This window comes from Mustelus asterias, chromosome 11, assembly GCF_964213995.1.
Source record: "Mustelus asterias chromosome 11, sMusAst1.hap1.1, whole genome shotgun sequence".
Taxonomy (NCBI): domain Eukaryota; kingdom Metazoa; phylum Chordata; class Chondrichthyes; order Carcharhiniformes; family Triakidae; genus Mustelus; species Mustelus asterias.
In genome coordinates, this window is record NC_135811.1 from 31,789,395 (window position 1) to 31,803,494 (window position 14,100).

A 14,100-nucleotide genomic window follows, 5' to 3' on the forward strand; every position below is an offset into this window, starting at 1 on the left:
GCACCTCTGAAATCTATCTAATAGGGGGTTTGACTGGAGCGCACGTGATGTATGTGTGTTATGCAAACTAGTGCCAACTTGTACGCGTTGTGTAATATATCTCCTGGGTGAAATGACATTACTGAGTGGCTGCCAGGCTGAGGGAACCACAGCTCTATCTGAATGGAGGGGTTTCCTGCTAATATCCTTCAGTTTTCTCAAAGCATGTTTGAATGGGATGGCTTATTGCTCGGTTAACTGCAGTGCAAGGCTATTATTAGATTAAATATCATATCTTAATGAGTTAGTATCTAATATTCAAGTTATGATATTGATTGTTATATAATTCGATTAATCCGATAGTTAAATATGACAAGGTAAGTATTAGCTAATGATCTGGTATTCTGATAGCAAACACACATCTTACTGTGCCTATCGCTAGCGTGACTGTTACGTTGCTCTGTATTAGGAGACGCTTTAGTTCTCTTGTGGTGGGCACTTTTGACCACACATGTTCAGTGACTCAGATGTTCATGTGATAAATAGACCCAATAAATCTTCCCACCACTCAAGGCAGCGCGGGGATTTAAGCCAGTGTGTCAATTTTAGCCTGTGTGTCTTCAATAGCCACTGCTGATTGGGCTCTGGGAAGAGCCCCGTGAACACTTTGGAAGGAGCAGCCAGCCAGTGGTCCGATCATTACAGACCCTCAGCGGCATGGACTTTCCTCTTTCTCGGCGGATCCAAGCGAGCCAGTGACGTGGAGCAAACAAACCTCCCCAGCAAACTGTAACTCGGCTGCGAAAATAACAGCGGGACCCACTGGAGTGGAAGCGAGGAGAAATCTGCACAAAGATGTCTTTTCTGGGATGTGGGAATAACGGGGCTGGCTGCGAGAGACACTGAGCGGTGAGCACCATGGGCACAGTGGAGGTGATCCTATCTCTCTTCCTAAGCGCTCTGATGGTCGTGTCGTTGCTGTCCAATGTCTTGGTGCTGATCTGCTTTCTCTATAGTGCTGAAATCCGGAAACAGGTCCCCGGGATGTTTATCATTAATCTGACCCTCAGCAACTTGCTGATGACAGTCCTGAACATGCCCTTGACTCTCGTGGGGATTATCAACGCAGAGCAGCCGGGAGCCGACTCCGTGTGCCGGATCGTGGGCTTCTTGGAGACTTTTCTGGTGACCAACTCCATGCTGAGCATGGCTGCTCTAAGTACTGACAGATGGATTGCGGTGGTTTTCCCTTTAAGTTACAATTCCAAAATGCGCTACAAGGACGCTGCCATTATGCTGGGTTACACGTGGTTCCACTCTCTGTCCTTTCCTATAGTGGCAGTCTGTCTGTCCTGGGTCGGATACAGCCACCTGTACGCCTCCTGCACTCTTTGCCAGACCCGGACTGACGATCGGACCCAGTTTGTGGTTTTTACGGTAGCTTTTCACAGCCTCAGTTTTCTCCTTTCGCTCATAGTGCTATGTTTCACCTATCTGAAAGTGCTGAAAGTGGCGCGATTTCACTGCAAGAGGATAGATGTTATCACCATGCAGACACTAGTGTTACTAGTGGACATTCATCCAAGGTAGGCAAGCCAGACCGTGGGTCATGTCCGCCAGAATGTACTGAATATGTACTGAATATAACTAAATGTGAATGAATATATCTTTTCTGCGGAAATTTTCCCAGGAACCTCACACACACACACACATGGCAAAGAGCAAACTGAGATGTTCTGACCATTGTGTGTGCAGCTTTTGTGACTAAGATCTTGCTTGAACTGTATAAACATCTTCGGATTTTAGGGTATGGATATTTTGAGAAGCATTGGTTACTTGTAATTCTAACATTATATTCCCTCCCTTTTAAAATTTACTTAATTATGTTTGCATTCTATTTTGAAGATACACCCTTTAGACTATTCGCCGAGAAATGACGGCTATGTTGGAGAAAGTTATTGACTATGAAGTATTACCCTTCTGGATGCTATGTTAATTCTGCAGATTTATGCGTCAACTGACGTATCCGTTCAGCCTCCGCAATCTTAACACTGACAAATTATAAAAATAAAACCGAGTCTACACGCACGTTGCAACAAGCTAGAAGGTGTAAGACAAAGAATCATTTCTGACGGCCCAAGTGGTTTTACAATCCAGTTTTCTTTTATTTAATATAGGCAACGAACTGAACAAGCATGCATAAAGATTGCACACTCGATATAGAGTAAGATGCCTTGACACAATAACCTATGTGTAATAGTGACTTAATCCCTGAGTATCCAAAATAAGAATAAAAATCCAATGATCATATTTGAAACTATTTGCCATGATGGACACTATAATGTTGCTGGGCTGGAAGGGCTTTCCCCTGAAAGGTCAGTTTCAGTAGTTCTAATCGATGATTTCAGGATACTGGTGAGAAAAATATTGTTCTGCAATGGAATATTCCCCAGTGCAATTTCATTTAATCACACTCGCTAAAACTGCAGAGCGACAAAATACAAAGCGGGGACTATTCCATGGCCACGTTTCTAATGAAAGGCATGCACCGATAAATTCGCATTTTTTCACTAACCCCCAAGTAAAGAATTCATTAAATCTATTTGCTGCAGTGGGAATTATTGGTTTTGGCTTATCACAGTTCTTTGCCGCAATTAAGTGCCACTAAATCTATACAGTCCCCATGATGGTCATTGTTGTGACAGTTTACGGTGGATTTTGGACTTTTCAGCTGTTTGTCAACAAGTAGTTTAGTTTTTGTTTTGAATGGGGTTTATTGGACTTTAATACTTCCCCTTTTTCTTGTTCCATATTTCTAAACTCTCTTTCCAAGGCACCAGAAGGAAATTGGCCTTCCTCGCAATAGAATATGTCCAAATTAAGTGTAGCCAATAGCCACGATTGGCATTTAAGATTTACACTCTAAACTAAGAAAGTTTCAGCTTGAGATGAAGTGTTTTTAACTCAGAATAAACCATTTTGTGTGTGTGATTTATATTTATATTCATATGGAAAAACACAGGGTAGTAATTAGACTTTGAATGTGTCAAAGTTTGTGAAATTGGCTCAGTGATTTTCTTGTTATAAGGATTAGGTCCCTCAGATCAAAAATTGCAAACCACACCCCTGTTCTATAAACATAATTTTCAAACTTTGAATAAACAAAAGTCAAGGTTTTAATAAAGTCAATAACTAAAAAAATAATGTTGAGAATGGAGTGCTGGGTCAAAGGGGTGGATTGGGGACGAAATATTTCAGGATCCCAGGTGTTCAGGAAAGATAGTGAAGGGAAGATCAGGGGAGGGGGGTAGTAGTATTGATTGAGATGAATATTCTAGAGCTAGGGGGGAGGATGTCCCAAAGGGCTCAAGGGCAGAATCTATTTGGTTAAAGTTAAGAAACAATAAGGGCACCATTGCATTACTGGAGGTATTCTATAGGACACCAATTAGTGGGAAAGATATAGAGGAACTCTTTTCAATGAAATTACACTGAGGCATAAGAAGTATAGAGTTGCAATTGCGGGGTGGCGGGGGTGGGGGTGGGGGTGGGGGGTGGCTCTACTTATCTGAATACAGCCTGGGATACTAGGTTAGGAAGGGGCATAGTTCCTTGAGTGTGTTCAGGAAAATTTTCTACAGCTGTATGCTTCCATTCCAATGAGAAAGGAATTGTTGTTAGACCTGGTTCTTGGGAATGAGGTGAGCCAAGTGGATCAATTATCAGTAGGTGAACACCATAGGGACTATTCTCACTCTGGATTGTTCCTTGTCCTTTTCCATAAATCTTAGTATATAATGTTCACTTCCCCTGATGTTCCCTACTGACACTTGATCCACTTGGCCCACCTCATTCCCAAGGACCAGGTCGAACAACGATTCCTTTCTCATTGGAATTGAAGCATCATTGTATAATAAGATTTATGGAAAAGGACAGGGAACAATCCAGACGAAGAATAGTTAACTGCACAAAAGCCAATTTCAATGGGGTAACAATGGACCGGGGCTGAATTAATTGGAATCAAAGGTTCCAACAGGAAAAACAGTAGCAGAACAATGGGCTACTTTCAAAGAGGAGATAGTTTGAGCACAGTCAAGGTATATCCCCTCGAAGGGGAAAGGTTGGACAAACAAATCAAGAGCTCCTCGAATGACAAAATAAATAGAGATTGAGTTGAAGTAGAAAAAGGGTGTATGACTGATATAATGTGAATTAAACAATTGTGAACCAAACGCAATATAGAAGGTTCAGCGGGGAAATGAGAAAAGCAAATAAGAAAAGAGAGTGTATGAAAAGAGACTGGCAGCTAACACAAAAGGGAATCTAAAGTTTTCTATGGGAATATAAATAGTAAATAGTATGGTAATAGGTGGAATGAGGCCAATTATGAACCAAAAAAGGAATTTACAACATGGAGCTACTAAATTAATACTTTGCTGTTGTCTTTATCAAGGAAGAAGATGCTGCCAAGTTATAGTGAAAGACAAGGTAGTTGGTTCACTTGCTGAGCAAAAAATTGGCAAAGAGAAGGCACTTAAAAGTTATTAATTCTTCAGGGCCAGATGAAATGTATCTAAGAATACTGAGGGAAGTAAGTGTGGAAATTGCAGAGGAACCTGCCATAATTTTACAATCCCGTTTAGATACAGAGGTGGTGCCAGAGACTAGGGGATTATAAATATTATATTCTTGTGCAAAAAAAGGATAAACTCAGATACATACAGACTCGTCACTTCAACCTCAGTGTTGTGGAAGCCATTAAAAAAGAGAATTCAGGATGAAATTAACAGTCACTTGGACAAATAAAGATGAATTAAGGAAAACAAGCACAGATTTGTTCAGGCAAATCATGTTTAACAAACTTGTTGTGGTAACAAAGTGCGTAGATGAGATTCATATGGTTGATGTGATATACACGGACTGTTAAAGGACATTTATTTGATAAGTTTAGTTATTAGTCACTTACATTAACACTGCAATGAAGTTACTGTGAAATTCCCCTAGTCGCCACAGTCTGGCGCCTGTTCGGGTCAATGCACCTAACCAGCATGTCTTTCAGAGTGTGGGAGGAAACCGGAGCACCCGGAGGAAACCCACACAGACACAGGGAAAATGTGCAAACTCCACACAGACAGTGACCCAAGCTGGGAATCAAACCCGGGTCCCTGGCGCTGTGAAGCTGCAGTGCTAACCACTGTGCTACCATGCCACCCTGCCACTGTGCTACCGTGCCGCCCCACCACTGTGCTACCGTGCCACCCCGCCACTGTGCTACCGTGCCGCCCCACCACTGTGCTACCGTGCCACCCTGCCATTGTGCTACCGTGCCTCCCCACCACTGTGCTACCATGCTGCCCCACCACTGTGCTACCGTGCTGCCCCACCACTGTGCTACCGTGCCACCCTGCCATTGTGCTACCGTGCCGCCCCACCACTGTGCTACCGTGCTGCCCCACCACTGTGCTACCGTGCCACCCTGCCATTGTGCTACCGTGCCGCCCCACCACTGTGCTACCGTGCTGCCCCACCACTGTGCTACCGTGCTGCCCCACCACTGTGCTACCGTGCTGCCCCACCACTGTGCTACCGTGCCGCCCCACCACTGTGCTACCGTGCTGCCCCACCACTGTGCTACCGTGCTGCCCCACCACTGTGCTACCGTGCTGCCCCACCACTGTGCTACCGTGCCACCCCACCACTGTGCTACCGTGCTGCCCCACCACTGTGCTACCGTGCCACCCTGCCATTGTGCTACCGTGCTGCCCCACCACTGTGCTACCGTGCCACCCTGCCATTGTGCTACCGTGCCGCCCCACCACTGTGCTACCGTGCCACCCTGCCACTGTGCTACCGTGCCACCCCACCACTGTGCTACCGTGCCACCCCATAACAGGCTTGTTAGCAAAGTTAATGTTTATGGAATAAAAGGAACAGTAACAGCATGGATTACAAATTTGACTGGCTAACACGAAGCAGAGGTTGTGGTGAACATTTGTTTTTTGGATTGAAGGGAGATTTATTGTGGGATTCCCCATGTATCAGTGTTAGGGCCTCTGTTTTTCTTGTTATATATCAATGACTTAGACTTGAATGTACAGGGCACAAGTTCAAAATTTGCAAATGAGAAAACCTTGCAAGTATTGTGAACCGTAAAGAGGGTGGAGTTAAATTCCAAAAGACTGGTGAAATTAATGGACAGGTGACATTTGGTGCAGAGAAGTGTGAATTGATTAATTTGGATCAGCAGAATGAGGAGAGACAATAAATAAAGGGTGCAATTCCAAAGAGAGTGCAGGAACAGAGGAACCTAGGGACATATAAAAGGATAGGTTGAGAAAGCAGTTAATAAGGCACATGGGATCCTGAACTTTATAATTATCTGCATAGAGTAGAAAGGCAAGGAAGTTATGATAAACTGGTTTAAAACCCAGTTTCAGCCTCAACTGGAGTATTGTGTCCAGTTCTGGGCACTACAGTTCAGGATGGATGTGAAAGCATTAGAAAGAGTGCAAAAAGGGATTCAAAAGAATGATTCCAGGGATGAGGAGTTAAGGAAAAGCTGGAGCTATTGTCCTTGGAAGAGAGAAGAGTAAGTGGAGATTTGATAGAGGTTTTAAAATCGTGAGAGGTCTGGACAAAGTGAATAGAGAGAAATTGTTTGCATTGATAGAAAGATCAAGAGCCACAAGACATTGCTTTTTCTGGCAATCACCTTAAATCAATGATGAGAGGAGAAAAAACATTTTGTACAGCAAGTTGTTAGGATCTGGAATGCACTGCCTGAGAGTGTGGTGGAGGCACTTTCAGCGGATGCTTTCAAAAGGAAATTGAATAATTATTTGAACAGAAAAAACTTGCAGAGCTACAGGGGAAAAACTAGTGTGGAACGAGGTGAGTTTTTTGTTGTAGAGAGCTGACACAGATCTGATGGGCAAAATGGCTACCTCTATGATATACTTCAGGTTTATGGGTAATGCACACTATTATTGAGCAACTATCCACGGTCAATCACTTTATTGCATATACCATGCAATGAATCGTTTTGACTTCAAACCTTCAGGAAGAGAAAATGCTTCAGAATCACAGAATTCCTACAGTGCAGAAGGAGGCCATTCAATCCATCGAGCCTACACTGACAGTAATCCAACCCAGGTTCTATCCCCGTAAACCCAAGTATTTATCCTGCTAGTCTCCTGACACTAAGGGGCAATTTAGCACGGCCAATCAACCGAACCCGCACATCTTTGAACTGTGGGAGGAAACCGGAGCACCTGGAGGAAACCCACGCAGACACGAGGAGAATGTGCAAACTCCACACACCCGAGTCACCCGAGGCCAGAAATGAAGCCTGTCCCTGGCGCTGGCGCTGTGAGGCAGCAGTGCTAACCACTTTGCCACTGTGCTACCCAATTTAACTGTTTCATATTCCATCCTTTTTTGAGTTCTCATTAAGCATCATTTCAAGCCACAAAGTAAACCATTTTGGTAATTTTGTAGTCATTGAGTTACACTTATTTCCAGTATTTCTCCTGCACCTGAGTTTAACTATAGGTTTTTAATAGTCAAAGAAAAATATATCAACAACTGGCATTTATACTGTGCCTTTAATTTAGTAAAACACCCCATGGTGCTTCATAGGAGTGTTATATAACAAGAATGCTACCAAGTCAAAGATGTTAGAATAGGTGACCAGAAGCTTAGTCAATGAGGTTTTAAGTAAAGGAGAAAAAAGAGATTGAAATGTAGAAATGTTTAAAGAGAAATCCATGTTTTTGTAACTTAGCCAGCTGAAGGGTGGTTATTAATATTAGCGTAATTAAAATTCAGGATAGGCAAGAGACCAGAACTGGAAAACCACAGCAACCTTGGAAAATTGTAGGGCTGGAGGAAGTTCCAGAGATAGGGAGGATGTAATTATGGAGGAATTTGACAACAGGGATGAGAATTTTAAAATCAAGATATTGCGGGACCAGGAACCAACATAGGTCAGCAAGAACTGAGGTAATGGGTAATCTGAATTTGATGGGAGCTAGAATACAGGCAGAAAATAACTCCAGTTTACAGGGTGGAAGGTGGGAGCTCAAATAACAAAGAACAAAGAAAATTACAGCACAGGAACAGGCCCTTCGGCCCTCCAAGCCTGCACCGACCGTGCTGCCCGACTTAACTAAAACCCCCTACCTTTCCGGGGACCATATCCCTCTATTCCCATCCTATTCATGTACTTGTCAAGACGCCCCTTAAAAGTCACTAACGCATCCGCTTCCACTACCTTCCCCGGCAATGAGTTCCAGGCACCCACTACTCTCTGTGTAAAAAATCTGCCTCGTACATCTGCTTTAAACCTTGCCCCTTGCACCTTAAACCTATACCCCCTAGTAATTGACTCTTCCACCCTGGGAAAAAGCTTCTGACTACCCACTCTGTCCGTGCCTCTCATAATCTTGTAGACTTCTATCAGGTCGCCCCTCAACCTCCGTCGCTCCAGTGAGGACAAACCAAGTTTCTCCAACCTCTCCTCATAGCTAATGCCCTCCATACCAGGCAACATCCTGGTAAATCTTTTCTCTACCCTGAAGAATATGGAATAGTCAGCCAGAAGAACATTGGAATAGTCAAGTTTAGAGGTAATAAAGACATAGGTGAAGGTTTCAGCATCAGATGAGCTGAGGTAAGGTGGAGTTGCGTTTTGTTACAGAGGTCAAAGTAGGCAGACTTGGTGACGGAGGTGATATGGGGTCAGAAGCTTAGCACAGGGTTCAAATAGAATGCTGAAATTGCAAACAGTCTGGGTCAACCTCAGACTTTGGCTAGGAAGAAAGATGGAGCTGGTGGTGAGGGAATGGAGTTGGAGGCGGGGATTGCCGACAATAATTTAGTCTTTCCCAAAATGTAATTGGAGGAAATTTAAGTTCATCCAATACTAGATGACAGATAAGCATGGCATGGCATGGACAAGATGGGCCGAATGGCCTCCTTCCATGCTGTAACTTTTCTATGGTTCTAAGCAGCATGTCAAATCCAAGGCAGGGAAAGAGTTGAGAGCGTTGGTCATGACATAGAGCTGGATGTTGTCAGCTTATATCTGAAACCTAAGATTGTAATTTTTAGATACCAAAGCAATGTAACGCACTGTTTATGTCTGGGGGGAAAATGAACTTATCAACTCAGTAGTTTATAATTTGCTTGTGTAAGATAGTTTGTTCTGCCTTGGGAGAAATAAATGGCTGAGTATGCTGCAGTCTGCAACAAGTTGGATTCTCATCATGCAATTAAAAAAAAGAACACTCGCAGAATGTTGAGCCCAGTCACAATCGGTGCAAGACATGCTTCAGTAGTGATATATTCGTCACATGTTATAGTGAGGCCATGTTATGCCAAGGTGGCACCTGGGGAAAAAAAAACTTTTGACAAATGATTCAGCAAATAGCCTGTCTGCTGAAATCTTGAAAATGAAACAAACATATGCTGCAGCAAGACTTGTTTTCCTCTCCATCATAGCTGAAATCAATTTGATGAAATTAGTGAAATAGGTTATATGCAGTTAGAAGCACTTCCACCAATTTTCAATATTTATTAGGTTCAATAACATTGAAAAACTCTTTTTCCTGGAACCATGTTGAATAATATTGCTATTTCTATATATTTATCAGATTGTATTACTCTAGCTCAGAATAGTGAAGAATTAAATTTAGTGCACACCATTTTTAATGTTTTCTCATGCATACAATTATAAATATATGGTCATATTTGTCACAAACGTATCAGAATTCCGAAATAACATTTTACATAAAATACATATTACATTGCTAGTAAGGATTCCGAATATATGTATGTAATGTTTGTTCCAATTAAAGATATATTCATACTGATTAATAATTAAATGTCAAGTAAGTTCATTCTTATTGCCCTTATTGTTTCTGTAAGATGATGTGTGTCATCTGTAAATCTGATAGCTGTGGTGATAAACAGAAAAGCATATTTGAAGCAATTTTGCCTATTTTAAAATAATACATTTCTTGTGACAGTTGCATATTGACTGGAGCTGACCACTTTTAATATTGATAGCAATGAACTACTTATAAGCTGCATCTTCCCATCTCTGTGGTCGTTCTTGTTTTAAAGCACTTTATAAATAATCCTTTTAGAACCTGCTACTGATGACTAAGAGTCAGAAAAGCAAGCTGATATTTTCTTCTGTAATTTTACTGGCAAATGCTTCTGACTTCATGGTATATCATACATAATCGCTCGCCTATATTCCTTTGCAGTGTAAGACAACGCTGCCTAGAAGAACAGAAGCGGCGAAGACAGCGGGCAACAAAGAAGATCAGTACTTTCATTGGTACCTTTATACTGTGCTTCGCACCTTATGTCATTACAAGGTGTGTATAGTAATATAGTCTCATGCCATAGCAAATGATGCAGCACTTTGGTGATCATGTGCCAGGTGTAAATATTTTGCAGAAAACAATATTCATGAGGCTTGAAAAGTCGAATTTAATGTTTTCCAGATACATTGTTGTCTTATTTATTCACACTTTGTTATCAAGCTTTATGTTGTTCTAGTTTGGCTTTAGTTGATCAAGGAATAAGACTTTGATTTTTCATCATTCATTGCCTTGAAGTATTAGAATTCAAATTGCTTTTGGGGATATTGTACAGGATGCTTTTAAAAAGCAACAACACTATGGGCAGTTTTACACAATCCCCAAGGTGGGTTCTGAGGAGGCAGGGGAGTGTAAAATTGAATGGAATGGATCCCCCCTGGGAACCACCCAAATCCAGAAGCAATTTCACACTTGAGTGGATAGGGCCATGGCTGGGAAACCCGTCTATTCAGTGATTAAATCCCTTAGGTGAGAATTCAGGTGTTTCTCGCGTGTTGGTGCACACTCGATGGGCCGAAGGGCCTCTTCTACACTGTATGATTCTAAAGGGCCACTTAATGGCCGCTTAAGGGCCTTATCCCACCCGATCTCAATTTTCAGGCAGGAGGGTGAGGGTAGGGTACAGTTAGGTGCCGACTCTCAGAATGGGGAGCACTGATTTGCTCGCCATCCTTAAAATTCTACCCACAAATAATATTTTCAAGAGACGTAACTGCTGTCAGCATTCCAAATAATAGCTGTACTATTTGTGGGTTACAAGGAAGTAATCTCAGTAGCACAGAGCTCCCACACAAGTTTCATGTGTTGCCAGATTGCTATTCTGAAAAAGTGGATTGCTGAACTGAAGATGTTGATTAGGCTATTATTGGTAACATAATAAACGTAATGTAGAAAGTACTCCAATACTGACTTATTGCCTATGCTGTGAATTACTAGTTCTCATATGCAGAAGCTACACTTGGCTTGCTGATTCTGATAGATGAACTGTGACATATTTGAGCTGCAAATTACACTTTTTTGTATCGGGTAAGTATTGGTTTCTGAGCTATACGATTGCTGCTATCGGCAGAGAGGTCCACCCATGATGCCAGGTGGCACAAGACAGAATACCAGATCCTGCTGGTAAACAACATACCTGGTCTAAGCCCTATACCCAAATAATGTGATGATTAGAGTGACAGCATTGTGCCATCTTGCTCATGAATATCTTGGGCACAATCAAAAAACAGTATCAGTGGCTGCCAAAGGCAACTCAGCACTTGATCTTGATACATTGACTTTTTCCAAGCTAACACTGGTGCCATTGTCATGGCCAGCCAGTTATTTGTCTACAAATACTTTAAGGGGGCCACAAGATACCTTATTCAGCAAAGTCAATAACTTAATCACTTTCACCACAGAATAACAACAAAGTGGAAAGGGTAACTTAATTCTATATGTCAAAAAAGTTTCCAAGATTCTAGAGGTTCATTGATTTTACCGAGCCCATCAAGCACAGAATCACAGAATTATTATAGTGAAGATGTCGTCCGTTCAGCCCATTGTATCTGCACTGCTTCTCTGAAATAGCAATAGCAACTTAGTGCCAATCCCCCACACCATCTCCCCATAACCTTACACACCCTTCCTTTTTAAATCACAGTCTTATTTCCTGCTGAATGCCCCAATTGAATCTGCCTCCATCACACTCAGGCAGTGCATTTCAAACCCCAATAGCTTGCTTTGTGAATAAGTTTTTTTTCCAAATTGCTTTTGCTTCTTTTGTCAATTATGTTAAATCTGTGCCTTCTCCTTCTTGATCCACTCATAAGTAAGAACAATTTTTACCTAACTACCTTCCAAACCCATGACCATTACCATCTAGAAGGTCAAGGGCAGCAGACACATGGGAACACCACCTCCTAGAAGTTCCCCTCCAAGCCACACACCATCCTGACTTGGGAATAATACGCCGTTCCCTCACTGTTACTTTGGGTGTAACTACATGACATGGGTTACAGCAGTTCAAGAAGGCAGCTCACCACCACCTTCTCAAGGGCAATTAGGGATGGATAATAATCTTTTTTTCAAGATGGCGCCAAAGCGAGGCGACTCTTTGCAAGCTGTGCTCAGCATACCTTCTAATTCTATCTTTTACTCTTGTTCTATGCTTCTAAAACTTCATTCTAACTCTTTTCTATGACTGTAACACTACATTCTGCACTCTCTCATTACCTTCTCTATGAACGGTATGCTTGTCCGTCTAACGCAAGAAACAATACTTTTCGCTGTATACTAATACATGTGACAATAATAAATCAAATCAAATAATAAATCAAACCAAACCAAATCAATTGCTGGCCCAGTCAATGACACACCCACATCCCATGAATGCATTAAGAAACTCTGTCTAGACTCCTCTTGAGTTTGAGTATCTTGATCAAATCTCCTCTCAGCCTCCTTTTCTGCAACAAAAATATTACTAACTTATGCAATCTCTCTTCATAACTGAAGTTTCTCAGCCCTGGAACCATTCTTGTGAATCTTTTCTGTACTCTCTCCAACGCCTTCAGATCCTTCCTAAAGTGCAGTGCTCAGAACAAAGTGCAATACTCCAGCTGAGACCGAACTACAATTTAATCATAACCTATGCTCTTGTACACAATGCTGCTATTAATGAAGCCTAGGATATTGTATTCTTTATTAAACCCTCTCTCAACCTGTCCTGCCTCTTTCAATGTCTTAACATACATATACATCTCGGTCCCTCTTCGCCTGCATCTTTTTTAGACTTGTGTCCTTTATTTTGTCCCTCCAGTTTCTTTCTGCCAAAATGAATCACTTAACATTTCTCCACATTGAACTTTATCTGCCAACTGTCCACCAATTCCATCAACTTGTCGATGCTCTTATCAAATTCGACACTATTTCCCTCACCGGTCACATTGCTTCCAAGTTTCAAATAACCTGCAAATTTTAAAATAGCACTCTGAATACCAAAGTCTAGATCATTAATGTACATCATGAAAAGCAAAAGTCCCAAAACTGACCCCTGGGCAACTCCACTACAAACTTTCCTCCAAAAAGAATCCATTAACCCCTTTCCTGCCACCCAACCAATTCCATATCCATGTTGCTACTGTCTCTTTTATTCCATGAGCCATAATTTTGCTTGCAAGTCTGTTATGTGGCACTGTATCAAATGCTGCTTGCCAGTCCATGTACACCTTGTCAACCACATTGACCTTATCCCCCCCTTTCGGTTACTTCTTCAAAAGACTCCAGCAAGTTAGGTAAACACAATTTTCCCTTCTGAAATCCATGCTGGCTTCCCTTAATTAACCTTTAGTCCATGTGACTATTAACTTTGTCCCAAATTATTGTTTGTAGAACTTTCCCCACCACCAAACCTAATATGACTGGTCTGTAGTTGCTGACCTTATCATTTTCTGAACAAGGATGTAACATATGCAATTCTCCAGTACTCTGACACCACACTGAGTCTATGGAAGGCTGAAAAATTCTGGCCAGTCATCCACAATTTGCATTCTCACTTCCTTCAGTATCCTTGAAAGCATCCCATCTGGTCCTGGTTCCATATCAACTTTATGTACAGACAGCCTATCCCATACCACCTCCTCATCTATTTTAAACCATTCTAGTGTCTTTCACCATGGCCTGGGTGGCATCTTTTCCCTCTGTAAAGACAGATACAAAATATTCGCTTAATACCTTGCCTTTGGTTCCATGT

At 42.0% G+C, this 14,100-nt stretch overlaps 1 protein-coding gene across 1 annotated transcript in view; it reads left to right on the top strand.

Annotated features, from left to right (window-relative positions):
* Nucleotides 1–897: 897 nt before the first annotated feature.
* The window catches only part of LOC144500829 (G-protein coupled receptor 26-like), a 42,804-nt gene continuing 29,601 nt past the window's right edge, over nt 898–14,100 (top strand). Inside the window, exons 1-2 of the mRNA XM_078224306.1 lie at nt 898–1,565; nt 10,251–10,364. Of these exons, the coding sequence (XP_078080432.1) occupies nt 898–1,565; nt 10,251–10,364 (782 nt within the window). The remainder of the gene's footprint in view (nt 1,566–10,250; nt 10,365–14,100) is intronic.